Source organism: Martes martes, assembly GCF_963455335.1.
Source record: "Martes martes genome assembly, chromosome: 6".
Taxonomy (NCBI): Eukaryota; Metazoa; Chordata; class Mammalia; order Carnivora; family Mustelidae; genus Martes; species Martes martes.
This window is the reverse complement of record NC_137893.1, coordinates 145,388,094-145,402,179: the sequence shown is the minus strand read 5'-3', so window position 1 is coordinate 145,402,179 and position 14,086 is coordinate 145,388,094. Positions and strand designations below refer to the sequence as shown.

Below are 14,086 nucleotides of genomic sequence, written 5' to 3'. Positions count from 1 at the left end.
CAGAGCCCCAGTGGTGAAGGAAGCAGAGGTCTAAGGGGAGCCTGCAACCTGCAGAAAGGCCCAGACCCTCAGGGAGGTCAAATGAGACTTGGAAGTCAAAGGTTCACTAGCGGACACTGGAGGAAGGGGAAGGAACAGAGTGGGGAACAGACGTGAGGATAACCTGGGAAGCATTTTCTCCGGATTTTCTCCTCTATTCCTACCTTCACGGCCATTGAGATTACAAAGCACTTAAGAGCAAAACCCAGCCCAGGTCGAATGTTCTGGTCTCCGTGCAATGAGTAAGAAGTGATTATTGGCAACTCCTGCTTTCGTGCAAAGTCGCCGACCAGGGCATCTGTGAACTACGGAAGGAAGCGGGGGTGGATTCCATTCGGATCTTGCCGGTCTCTGTCCCTCTCACCACGCCCACCCTAAGTCACAGAACCATCTGGTAGAGCACTGCAAAGATCACAACACAAAAACAGGGACCAGTGCGTCTTTGTTTCCAGCCACAGGTTTATTTCCATGACAGAATCAGTTTGTAGAGGTCACAGGACTGCCACAGACGCCGGACTGGGCAGAGAGCCCATGAGGGAGCACAGACAGATGGACACAGCTCCCTGCCTGCCTGATGACCGAGGCAGGACAGGCAGAGCAGATGCAGCGAGCTAGCTGATTCTGGGGGCGGCGGGGGGTGGGGAGTGGATAACGTGGGGGTACTACACGGGGGGGCTTTCAGCCAGGCGGGAGAACTCCACGCCCTCAGCAGGAAGGCCCTCGGCCCTGCCCAAGAATACCACGCGGTTCGTCAGAAAGTCTGCCCACGCGTCCCCACAGCAAAGCACAGACAGAGGTTTAGCAGCAGGAGCACAGAGACACCCTAAGAGCAAAAGGCAAAGCGTTCTGGGGGTTAGGGGTTGATTTTCAGCCCGAGACACAAAGCCAGCTCGGACTTCTGAATTTTTCCATCCTTGTTCACATCGCAGTGGCGCAAAAGAATCTCCCGGAACTTATCAAGGTCCACCCCGCTGATGCTGGGCTGAGGACAGCAAAGAGAACAGACACGTCAGGGGGCCAGCCAGAGGGGGCCCCAGGCTTCCACACCACCCCAGCCCCACACTCAGTACACTTAGCAGAGCCCCTGGCTGCCGAGGGGGCTCCGTGGAGACAGGCCTGCCCCGAGTCCATCTCCTCATCGTGATGAAGATACTGTGCCTCGGAGCAGGGGATTGGGACATGGGTGAGAGAAGACCCGTTCTAGTCTCTCCCTGTGGGAGGTTTTTGTGCCTCTAGTTTTTTTTTATTTTTTTTAATTTTTTAAAAAATGTTTTATTTATATGAGAGAGAGCATGAGCAGAGGGAGAGGGAGAAGCAGATTCCCCACTGAGCAAGGAGCCCAACGCGGGACTCGATCCCAGAACTCTGGGATCCTGACCTGAGCTGAAGGCAGATGCTTAACCGACTGAGCCACCCAGGTGTCCCATGTGCCTCTAATTTTATAAAAGGTTATAATGAATGAAAATCAAACCAGAATAGTATGTCCCTGAGCTGCAGACCGCCAGATTGATCCCATGGGATATTTTAGGGTCTGAGAAGGAACTATGATACGCATCACTGGGGAAAATAATTTCAAACTCAAAAGGCCCGCAAAAGTGAGCAGTGTGCGGACTGAGTAGTTCTCCACAGGCTATTTCGTTTAATGCTCACGATAACCTTGGGGTAACCCAGGCTTACAGGTTAGGACACGGATGCTCAGAGCTGAACGGTCCTGCCAAGCTAGGAAATTGCAACAGCATTTCTGATCCTGAGTCTTCCGCCTCCAATGAAGTACGAACTCATTCCCCCCGGTTCACACCGTCCTGCTGGAGAGGCAGCAACCTGACCAGTGGTGTGAAGGCTCGGGGTCTGAGAGAAAAAGCCCACGTCAGTGGAGAGGGGAGAGCCGGCCCATCAGATCCCAAGCCCCCTGATTACTGGGCGGGTCTCACTGGCAAGCAGAGGAGGCAGGGACGCTCTCCCCATCACCCAGCCCACCCCAGGGTTGCCTCGCTGTCAAGGAAATCTCCAAACACCTTGAGAAAGAAACACAAACTTTCATTCTTCAACAAGACGGCCCAATTAAGACAAGCTGATTAGCACTGTCCTCCAGGATAGATGAGTGACACCAAGTCTATCCCTGGTCCCGGGTTTCCACGGAGGGAAGAATGCAGGACAGAGAGCGGCACGAACTGGGAGCCAGATGGCAGAGCGACGGTAACCCCCGACGTGGGGCAGGATTCCAGGGGACATCCGGACGTGAATCTGGGGCCGAGAACACTCCCCAATGGAGGGTCCGTCAGTGATTGGACCAAAAGACTGAGATGTCACATGCAGTCACTATGTCCTCCTCACTGGGGCTCACCCAGGATACTTCCTCGTGCATCAGTGACTGGCAGGTATAGCAGTGGTTCAGGAAATGGCTTAGGAGTCCTGAAAGCAGCAAGGAACACTCCATGGCTCCATACTGGGAGCCCATTTCTTGTACGGTTGCAAAGTGGGGCCCTTTGGTTATCAACTCTTCAACCACTCCTGACGCAGCCTTTGCCCAGTTAGCGGCTCTCTACCCCAGGGTCCTCTTAGCAAATTGCCATGCTTAGGAAAGACTTGCGGTATCAGTAGCACAAATTAATTTGCCAGTGAATTTCCCTCATTTAAGCTATTCTAAGCCTCTTTTTTTTTCTTTTTTCTAATTTGTTTCCAGTAAAAGGAATTATGTTGTGAGTGTGTGAGTGTGTGTAACGTGAAAGTGTGCACATCCCTCGATTCCACTCCTGGGATCAGGCCTAAAACCCAGACACACTCACGTACAAAAACACTCACTAAGTGTTACTTGGAGTCACAAACCTGGTAAACAATTTCAATTACCAGCAAAAGAGGAGTCCCACACTGGATGCAGACATTACTTAAAATTGTTTTTCCAAAAAAATTAATAATTTTTAAAAAATTACTAGCAAAAGAGGACTGTAAGGGATGTAAGGGATATCTAACCACAGGTAAAATCTTATACAGACACCAACACCATGACGGTGACTGGGAAATGCTTGTCAGTGGAGCGGAATATACTTTATGCAGAATATAGCCAGAAACAAGTCCGTTATGGGAAGGTCTACTTGAGGTTAGAGAGTACTCTTCTGTCTTGTCTTTTCTCTGCTTTCAAGTTTCTCTACGATGTATGTATCATTTTTATAATTAAAAAAACGAAAAGAAACACCTGCTAAGGGGTAGCAGCTCCAACATACGTTGGATTCGATCCTTTAGGTTAAGTATTGTCCCCTGTTGCTAATCATATCCTTGCCAACAGAGAAAAGCAGAAGGGGAGTCTAGCAGGAAAAAGAATGAATTTGGGGGAGCCTGGAGAGACTGGAACTCTGGGAGAGTTCTGGAACTCTGGGAGACTGGGAACTGGGAGACTGGAGCTCTCATCCCCTCCAGGCAGATACCCTGGGTATCTCTGGCACCCCATCTGTCTGGCTTCCCACATTGCCACCCACACTTCTACCCTTGGTGAGGGGATGCTGGGTGTCTCAACTGTCTTGCCTTTCTGCTTTCTTCTTTGAGCTGTAGATTCTCATGTTGATTTTTGTGCTGTGCCAAGGGGCCTATGGACTCTTTATAAATCTTGTGCAGAAATTATTATGTCTGATCTCATCATACTGACAGAGGACAGCCTTGGGGGCCATATTCCAGAGATCAGGGAAAGGGATGTTCTGATAACCAGATAATTTTGTTAATACAGATTCAACATATGTATCATACATAGTTGTACAGGAAAGAAAGGCCATAAAGTCCATTTATTTCAGGATCATTATTGCAAACGTCAGGGATCCTGACCAGGACTCTCCCCTGAGAAACTGAGCCACCTCCCTGCTGACCTCATGACACGCTCTGATAATTGCTTTTATTTTTCCTTATTTTTTATTTTTTTAAGATTTATTTATTTGACAGAGAGAGACACAGCGAGAAAGGGAACACAAGCAGGGGGAGTCGGAGAGGGGGAAGTGGCTTCCCACCGAGCAGGGAGCCCGACATGGGGCTCGATCTGAGGACCCTGGGATCATGACCTGAGCCGAAGGCAGGGACTTAACCGACTGAACCACCCAGGTGCCCCTGGAATTTGCTTTAAAAGCATGGGATGGGGGATAATTGCTTTAAAAGTAATTATCAGGGGCGCCTTGGTGGCTCAGTCGGTTAAGCGCCTGCCTTCGGCTCAGGTCATGATCCCAGGGTCCTGGGATCGAGCTCCACGTCGGGCTCCCTGCTCGGTGGGAAGCCGCTTCCCCCTCTCCCTCTGCCCCTCTCCATGCTCATGTGCTCTCTCTCAAATAAATAAATAAGTAAAATCTTTTTTAAAAAAAATTCCAGATATTGGTTTGTCCACTTGTCCCATGATCCTTTCTAATGAAATGAAAATTAAAAAGTCGCAGGAGAGGACTCTAGTTTATGAACCTGAGAAATGTCAGATTTACTCAAAAGATTTCCTTGACAACATCCTTCAAATCGTATGGTGAATAGTTTTTTAAGCAACCCCAAAGACTGGGAAAGCTCCGACAGAGGTTTGCACCTCAGTGATCTGGCTTCGGAGGAGAGCATTAATAATTAACTGCTTTGTAATACTTTTTAGCTCAACAAACCAGCCCTCATCACCTGCTTTTCTACTACTGACCCTGGCCTCACTCAGTCCTTGGAAACCAGCTCTCTTCGCCTGGCTGGTACTTACATTGAGAGATACCTTTTTGTCACGCCAGAAGGCCCACCCAAATAAGGGGGGCAAGAACAAGAGTGATGGGGGTCCTCTGGCTTCCCGTGGAGGTGATACGAATCTATCAAAGAGTGAGGCAAACCGCATGTTTTTGGGTGGCCTAGAAATTTCCCCTGCTCTTTCATTTTCTCTGGGAAAACGTCTTCTCTGCTCTCTGGCTGGTTTAGGTTTTCAGACCTTCAGCATCTCCCAGCAACTTGGGAAGCCATTGCCAAGCTCAGTGACAGCTGAAAGGATCTGGAGTGCTGTGCAGCCCCCCGGCTGCAGACTTGAGCAGTCAGCGGCCCGGACTCCACGAAGCTGCTCTGAGAGGCAGGTCCCCCCACCACCACCCGCCCCCGCCATCCCATGCTCTCTATCAAAGGCAAATTAAAACTGCAATTTGGCCAAGCCTACTGCCGTGCGATTTTAATGTCCCATAGATAATTGCTCAGTTTCCATTACAGAAATCATTCTGGCATTAAATAGATAGTAAATACAGTGGGACTTATCTTTGGCAATCAGTGCGAAAGGCACTATCACACTCAGACCGTCCACTGTTCCGTGGTTGCGCAAATGCCCAGGGAGTCGCAGACTGGAGCACCCGGGAAGGGAACAAAGAAGAGGTGGGGGACCAGCTGGGAGGGGAACAAGGCAGGTGAGGAGGCAGAGGAAACACCAGTGTCATCCTGATCAGAGGTCCTGCCCTCTGATGGATGAGAAGAAAACCCTCATTCATGCCTGCTCAATCACATGATGTGAGCTTGCTGCAGATTTATACAAACGTTGGTGAATTGGCGGGGGCGGGGGTGTAGTTTTCTGCTGCAAAACTCCATAGTTTTGTGCTTGTTGTTAGAGAAAGAGAGCGAGCGAGGACGCGAGCAAGCAGGGCAGGGTGAGAGGGAGAGAGAATCACGAGCAGGCGTCATGCCCAGTGCAGAGCGCAACAGGGGGCTTGATCTCACAACCCCAAGATCTTGACCGGAGCCAAAATCAGGAGTGGATGCTTCACCGACAGAGCCACCCAGGTGCCCCCCAGACTCCACAGTTTTAATTAGGTTTTCAAACAGGTCTGGGATTCCAGAACCAGTTAACAATTGCTACTCTAATTTGTTGCCATCTGGGCCAACCAGGACGAAATCATCATGTCCTGTGTAAACCTCAAAAAATCTCTAAGGATTTGAATGTGCTAAATTCAGCGGCTAGACAGTCCCAGAGGAAAGGAAGAGTTGCAAAGTGTCTGCTTAACCAAATCCCACAGCCAGTTACTAGAGTGCACCAGGATCTCCAAGGAGATTGCTTGTTTTAAAGTCCACACCACCTAAAACAGCTTTGTGATGTGGATTATAACTAAATCCTGTCACTTTGAATTGCAGCAACGTGTCCTGACACACAAGTAGCCTAGATTTTAGGCTAGGCCTTAAAGCAGCCCCTGATGGCGGGGGGGGGGGGGGGGGGGGCAATACCAAATATGGGATTTATTTCATGAAATTAAATTAAAAGTTTTAAGTATTCTAGTAACCAAGTCCAGGAGTAGAAAGGCCTTTCTGTAACCAAAAAAAAAATAAAACAGAACTTTCCCCCTCCAGTAGAAGAGAGGGCTTTTATATGGTAGAAACAAGAAGCCGCTATGGGGGCTTCACGAAACTACAAATGGTCTTAAGAGAGAAAGGGAGACATGTCAGTTCTCACAGAAGCTCAAAGGTTGTTAAACGGACTGTGTCCCTAAGATTTGGTCTCTGGCATTAATCGTCAGCCCCCCCGGTGCTCAGAAGTAAACAGTGGCATCAGTCACAACGGCATCCCCGACCCATGAGGAGCATAACCTCTACGCCCCCTCAAATCACCTGGACCAGCTCCATCATGTCCTTGACAAAGCCGTCCACTTCCGGGCCTTCCAGAGCTCCTGTTCTACTCTGAAAGAGACAAGAACCACTCCGTCAGACACCATTTGCTTACGTCAGAAAGCTAAAGAGCAAATTAGGTGAATTGTGCAAATCAGTATTCTTTTGTGGTTGCAAAGAGCTTCGGAAATGGTACATTCCAGTTAGGTTCTCTGTGCGGGATGTGAACGTTCCACGGACGTGAAAATAATTAATTGTACACAGCGACCCCCATGTAAGCAAATGGGAGTTCCTTGGCTCCTGCAAATCGCATCAACGTGATACGTACCGACTTCATTTGCTTCCCAAGGGTCGTGCTTCAGGCAGACAAGTGCTATTTGCACATCATGTCGGTCCTTGGAAGGATAGAGGCTGATGCTTTTTTTATTGTGCTTTATGATTTAGCAAGAACCTCATGATTATTAAAATTTTAAATAGGGAGTGACTATATTGACTGAGTATATTAGAATTATTATTTGGTCCATACACAAAAAGCTTACTTTTTCCTACTCATTTTATAAGAATGTCTATAAAATGCAATACATATTAAAATATTTCAGTTTTGTCTCTAAAGTTCCAGTCATGACGATGCATCCATCCATCTTTTTGAGTTTTCTTCACCCTGAACCTTTAACATATCATTTTTAAAAATCTATTTTTTTTAAAGTAGTGTATTTACCAAACACTACCTGCCAGGCCCCTTCTAAGAGCTTTACAAACATGAAATCACTGAATTCTCACCCCAATCCCATGGGGTAGGTATTATTATTACTAGCCTCGTCACCCTAACTTCATAGGTAAAGGAAATGAGGCCCAGGGAGGCTAAGGAACCTGCCCAAAGTCCCGTGGCTCACGAGGCGTGATTCATGCGCAGGTGATGGGGCACAGAGGCTAGACATGTAATCACTTTGCCGAGCCGCGTCTCCCAGGCTGATGCTCGTTTCTGCTCAGAGTACGACACACTCGCATGCCCAGTCTGGTGAGTTTCAGGATGGCATCTCTTCTGACTCTTCCTAACTTTCTCATTTTTCTTCCTTCTTGCATTACCCTACCTTGTCCTCAAGAAATGCAACCTCCTTGCCATACTTCGGGCTTTAGAATTATTCTTTTCTCCTGTCTGAAGAAGAACCACATAATCAATCCTATAAAAGAAGTGGTTTTTATGCTGACCAGAGCTCACTTTGCCTCTGTTTCTTTGGGTTGGAAGCAGTCTTTAACTTGATTTCGTTTGCTTTTGTTTTCAAGCATACTTTTCTAGATGGAGATCAAGAAGGAGAAAGGTTCTCCCAGTTTGGAGCCAAAAACAAAAAAAACAAAAAACAAAAAACAAAATGTGATTTTATTCTCTTCTCAACCATGAATATTCCTTTGTCCATTTTAATGTAGTTTTTGGTTTACATGGAGAAGCTGAGGGTAAGACATAGCAGCGGACATGTAGGATTGCGGTGCATCATATCAGTTTAGGGTCTGTGGGTAGGATGACCCCATATAGGGACTAAACTAGCTTGCTCCCTAAAAGTAGTCAGCACAACCCAAAAGGACACACTTACAACATCATAGTGGGCGAAGATTTTCTCAAAGTCCCTCTTTCTTTCTTCAGTGGAACAAGCCTGTGCGTAGAGAAAACAGGATGTGAGTCCAGCATTGGGACCCTTCAGCTGTACCGTTCTCCCAGGGTCATAAACGACTTTTACAAACTTTGAGCCAATGACCCTTAATCCCTTGATTCTAACAGTTAAACCTTGTCGGTCTCCAGATAAATTACAGCAAGACAAACAGATGCCTTCCTTTCTTCCCTCCCTCTCGAATTTATGGAGAGACAGGAATGACACAAGCCCACTTAGAGGAATGTCACTACTTACATCCATTTTAAATTGGAGAAGGAAGTTTTCCTGAAGAGCCAAAATTCTAAATGGAAAAGAAGAAAAGAAGGTAATTTATGTGATGATCTGTCAGCTCTCAGAGGCAAGCGGATCTGTAACTCTTGCATGAGGAAAGGGCAGGCAATTTCCAGAACATTCTACAGAATAGGGTGAGCGCTTGAAAAATAGGAATTTCTATATTATAAGAACAAATTAAAAACTAATTGGGAGAGACTTTTCATAGGGATTAGCAGTTACCACAGAGAAACTTTTAAAAAGTCATCTTGGTGGGGGCGCCTGGGTGGTTCAGTCGGTTAAGTATCTGCCTTCGGCTCAGGTCATGATCCCAGGGTCCTGGGATCTAACGCCCCATCGGGTTCTCTGCTCAGCAGGGAGCCTGCTTCCTCCTCTCTCTCTCTCTCTCTGCCTGCCTCTCTGCCTACCTGTGATCTCTGTCTGTCAAATAAATAAATAAAATCTTTTTTAAAAAGTTGTTCTGGGGGCGCCTGGGTGGCTCAGTGGGTTAAAGCCTCTGCCTTCAGTTCAGGTCATGATTCTGGGGTTCTGGGATCGAGCCCCACATCGGGCTCTCTGCTCAGCATGGAGCCTGCTTCCTCCTCTCTCTGCCTGCCTCTCTGCCTACTTGTGATCTCTGTCTTTTAAAAAAATTTTTTAAAAAAAAGTTGTTTTGGTGGAAAATGGCAGAGGAAAGGCTTATGAAAACTCTCTCCTCCATAACAGCAATGAGAAAACTGTCAAAAAAAAAAAAAGTCAAAATAACTTCTTCAGAATTCTAGAAATTCAAGTCTTTCAGGAATCCGGGGAGTGTTTATTTCCAAAAACATGACTTAATCTTGGTAAGAACAGTGGACGTGGTGGCATTTTAACTTGCTTCATCCTTCTACTCTCCTCAGCTCCATTGTGTCTTTGAAAATGAAGAGCCTATAGCCCCCCGGGAAAATGAGTATTCTAGCTCTGCTCTGTGGTGAGCAGAACAGAGCTGGAGCCCTTTCAAAACCTAACTGCCAGAGAACTGCCATTATTTGACTTTCCTGACGTTCTCTGAATGACCCCACTTGCAGGGTGCACTTATATGACCTGATTTTGAAGTCAGCTAGTGGGAAAGCATTTTACCTGGGAGCATTTGTCAAAAACAATGAAAAGCAGTTATTTAAGATCACTGGTGACAATGGAAAATAAGATTTTGGGCAAATGGGTACCTGGGTGGCTCTGTCGGTGAAGTGTCTGACTTCGGATTAGGTCATGATCTCAGGGTCCTGGGATCAAGTCTCGCCTCTGGCTCCCTGCTCAGTGGTGAGTCTGCTTCTCCCTCTCCCTCTGCCCCCCACCCCCCCCCACCCATGCTCTGTCTCTCTGTCAAATAAATAACATCTTTAAAGAAATGAAAAGAGTTTGGGTAAACAGCAGGCTAAGTAAAAAGCTTAAAAGGAAAATCTGGGGGAATGAGGTGTCCACTGGGGCTTATATAAGCTCCAACATATTTCTGAGAATCTAGAAAGCCGTAGACATGCGTAAGACTACATCCATGCCCAGGACTGTGTGTGTGCACAGAAAAGACCTTGGGAGGCCCTAAGGTCTCACCAGCGGCTCTGTACAAGCAGGAAGTTAAGGCTAAGCAGAATTGTAAACTTCCTGGTTGCAAATGAAAGACGGGCCCAACCCTTACACGGGACCCCACACAAACATTGGGAGACAGACAAGAAATCTCTGCCCAGTCATTAACTAACCGTTCAGCAACCAAGCAGAGATTTCAGTGTCCACATATAACAAAGATCAAGATTTTATAGGATGAGTTCCAAAAGGTCATTAAGCAAAAAGACAACAGTTATCAACAACAATACATGTGATCCGTGAGAAATACTAAAGGGATTCTTAGAGCTAAAATGAAAAGAACATGAGACAGTTGCTTTAGTCCACATGAAGAAATAAAGAACTTCAGCCAGACATGAAAGGTTATGTATTATATGAATTCATATACGTGAAATACCTAGAAAAACAGATCCATGGAAACAGAAAATAGATTAGTGGTTATCAGGGGTTTGTAGGCAAGGGAAGGAGAGAGTAATCCCTGCTGGGGATGGAGCATTTTTCTGGCACAATAAAAATGTTCTAGAAATGGGCAGTAGTGACGGTTGCACAGCCTCATGAATAGACTAAAGTATACCGAATTGTACACTTTATAAGAGTAAATGCTGTAAGACATAAATGACACTCAATTTTTAAAAATATGGGGAAAATAATAAAACAAAAATACTTTTGTTTTGGAAAACAAAAGTATTTCCGTACTTTCTGCTTAATTACAATTGTATTTACGAGACTGCAGTCAGTTTCCAAAGACTAAAATGTTGGATTTATGGTGCATTCATAATCATGCATTCACAATATAGAGAAAGGCAGAAAAATATCACACAATGATTTTGGAACATTTTGCTCTTCTGGATGCCCAGGGTAAAGAGAATCTGAGCCAAGTAAAGGGTAGACTCTCCTGGAACTCTGTGAGGAATCCTGTCCTTATCTCTTGGTTGGCACCAAGCAGCCTAAAGTATGTCGCCAGTGAGAGGACATGTACCTGAGGGGAGTTCGCATGTGGAGTGAGAAGGCTCCAGTCTAGAGGTGGGAACAGAGAGAAGAGAGTCTGTGTATAAATGTTTTAAGACCCTTAAGTCATTCACTTATTTCCCTATTGCTATGACAAATGAGCCCAACGCGGTGGCTTCAACAGCGCAAATCAGCATCTTACAATACTGGAAATCAGAGTCGGAGGCTGATTTCATCAGGCTAAATTCGAGGTGTCCACAGCTCTGCCTCCTTCAGGAGGCTCCAAGGGAGAATCACTTTCCTTGTCTTTTCCAGCTTCTAGAAGCTGCCTGCATTCTCGGGCTCATGGCCCCTTTCTCCACCTCAAAACCTTCAAAACCCGACCCTCTGCTTCCTTCTTCCCCATTTAAAGGACCCTTGTTATTACCCTTGGGCTGACCTGGATAATCCAGTCTAATCTCTGGAATGTCTGTCAGTGAGTGACTTCGTTGCTCTCTGCAACCTTCATGGATCCTTGCCACGTAGCAAAAAATGTTCAGTGGTTCCGGGAATTTGGACATGGACACCTTTATTCTGCCTACCCCATTGTCACTGTCAAATTCCGTATCATATTGGTTTCAAAAGAATGTAGTAACTCTCGTTACTTTGCATCTCTGTTCCTTATGAAGTCAATTCTTCCTGCAGTCCACAACTGCTCTTTGAATCCTTCTCTATATACAACACTCCACCGGCAGAGAAGCTTTTCAAGAGATGAGGGCCTGTATCGTAGGACCCCAGTGGGGGATGCAAGGCCATTTTTGTATCAATCAACATCTGAACTGACATATTCGTGGTAATTCTGCACCAAGATGTAAGCAGCCCCCCCTTGGGTATGTCTTCCCTGTGGGTCTGTCCACCCACCTAGACACTGAAATACACCTTATTTTATTATTAATTGTTTTCCTTTATTTCCCCTTTATGTATTCTGGTTTGTGCACTATACTAACTGTTTTAGCATTATGTGCACAGGTAGAGTATCTTATCTGTGGATTTCATTTCAGAAGTAAAAGCATCACTGATGACAGGGTAGAGAGCAGCTTCCGGTAGTGGCACACTCCAGCCTCCAGAGGGCGCTCGAGGCTCCTCGACTTACTCCCTCTGAGAAGTGCCTTGAGTCACTCAGGTGGTGCGTGCTTTTGGTGAGGGGAGCAATGCAATCAGATGCTCTTGTGTTCACCCAGATGCCATGTTTTGAGTGAATCTTTTAGGCTTTTGGGTATTCCTATTAGGACTGGTGTTTACACAGCTCGCAGATTAGCTAGACTGACCTCTATTTGAGAGGAACCTTTGCTTCAGTTGGCCAAAAGAATGAGAAGTGAGTGGGACCCAGGGACAAATCTCCAAGGCTACAAGGTGGAGATCCCTCCGTCCTCAATCTTTGGGAGAAACACTGTTATCCCCCTCTGGTCTGGCTGGTGTCTCTGTGCCTCTTCCCCAGCAAAGTGGCCAAATTTGGGATGAACGTCCTGGAGAAGGAGCCATGGAGTTTGAGGCTTAGAATAGAAGACCCGGTAAAGTGTTGGGGTCAGTGTCCTGGTCACCACTAAGGAGAGGTTCTTCCTGGTGTGTCCCCATTCATAGATCCCCTGCAAGAACTCGCAGATGTTGCTGTCAAGAGAGGGGGTAGCTGGTATGGGCTTTGTGATTTTGAACTCAAGTTAATATCCGCTTATGACATTGCCAAATTAACCATTGCCAAGTTAATATCTGCTTAAGACATTGCCAACATGTTCTATCACTGAATATCACCCCCGGTCCATGGACTCCCCGTCTCCCAGCCACACCTGCTTGTGCCCTGCAGCCTGTAACTGCCACCCTCTGTCACTGTCTGTGCTGTGACTCCATCCGCCCCATCCTCAGGCACCTGGGATCATAACTGCTCCATCTGGTTATACCCATGTATTCTGGATCCAGTGATTTTTTTCACTTTCTGTGGACCACCACAGGTCGTCTCGGGGTCAGCTAGCCTTGAGATGACATGCTGACCTGCCCATTGTGTCACAACACTGACCTTATAGACTGCACTTTTGCAGGTACTGGGCTACTTCTGCTGTCACCCCTCTCCTACACTCTGGCTGGTGCCCAAGGAGGCTATGCCAACACCAAAAAACCAGACGGCACAGCTGGAATCTGGTTCAGTTGTCCTCTGTCCTGAACTTACCACTCCACTTTCCTAGAGCAGTGAATGGGATTCCAGACATGTTTTCATGGGGTCCTTATGTGAGACCAGGAACATCCGGCCTTTGAAGGCAGAGCTGGCCCATGAACCACCTATAAAATTTTATGAAAACTTTGTGTATTGTGCCTTTGGTGGGGGGACTTTTATTATCTTTACAAAGGGATCTGTCACCCCCAGAAGACTGGAAACAACTGCTATTTATTTGGCCAGATGAGCCCATTCTTCAGGGTTCCAGGCAAGACCTGACCTCTGCCTTTCAAAGAGAAGTGTGTGCATCATGGAACCCCCATGACGGTGTCTAAGTCTGTGACACTGTTCCCAGGCTACTCACCTTGCCAAGTCATTCAGATCCAACCGGCCATCCTTATTTTTGTCAAAGATCTTCATCTGGAATGCAGAAGAGGACATGATTGTAAGAAGTACTTGTAGCAGGATTTCACTCTGAAATTTACTGAAGGACTTTGCTGTTTTGCCCTTCTGATTCCACAGTTGTCTAAACTGCCTGAGGCTGGCTCGTGTCACAGAATGCTCCCTAACAGAGCACAGAAGAAATAGCACTTTTCCATTGAAGGCCAAAGTCGTTGAGGAGGATGGGGCAGAGGGGAAAGCCTATGTCTCTAGGCTACAAGGATTGTAGGAAGGAAGAGAGGGACAGGCAGAAACAGGAGGCTCCATTGGATGGGTGTGTGAGCTCAGTCTGCTGGAAAGGAGATTCCTGAGGGAGGAGGGCAGCAGCTGAGGAAGGACTTGCTGTGGCTCAGCCCCACGCCCCACCCCCCCCCCCCCCCGCAAGACACTCTGAGCA

At 46.8% G+C, this 14,086-nt stretch overlaps 1 protein-coding gene across 1 annotated transcript in view; it reads right to left on the bottom strand.

Moving 5' to 3' along the window:
* Positions 1 to 892: 892 nt before the first annotated feature.
* SCGN (secretagogin, EF-hand calcium binding protein) overlaps positions 893 to 14,086 on the bottom strand; it is a gene marked incomplete at both ends in the record, with an annotated part of 34,410 nt that continues 21,216 nt past the window's right edge. Inside the window, 5 exons of the mRNA XM_080806466.1 lie at positions 893 to 1,021; positions 6,607 to 6,675; positions 8,193 to 8,252; positions 8,505 to 8,550; positions 13,613 to 13,668. Of these exons, the coding sequence (XP_080662592.1) occupies positions 893 to 1,021; positions 6,607 to 6,675; positions 8,193 to 8,252; positions 8,505 to 8,550; positions 13,613 to 13,668 (360 nt within the window). The remainder of the gene's footprint in view (positions 1,022 to 6,606; positions 6,676 to 8,192; positions 8,253 to 8,504; positions 8,551 to 13,612; positions 13,669 to 14,086) is intronic.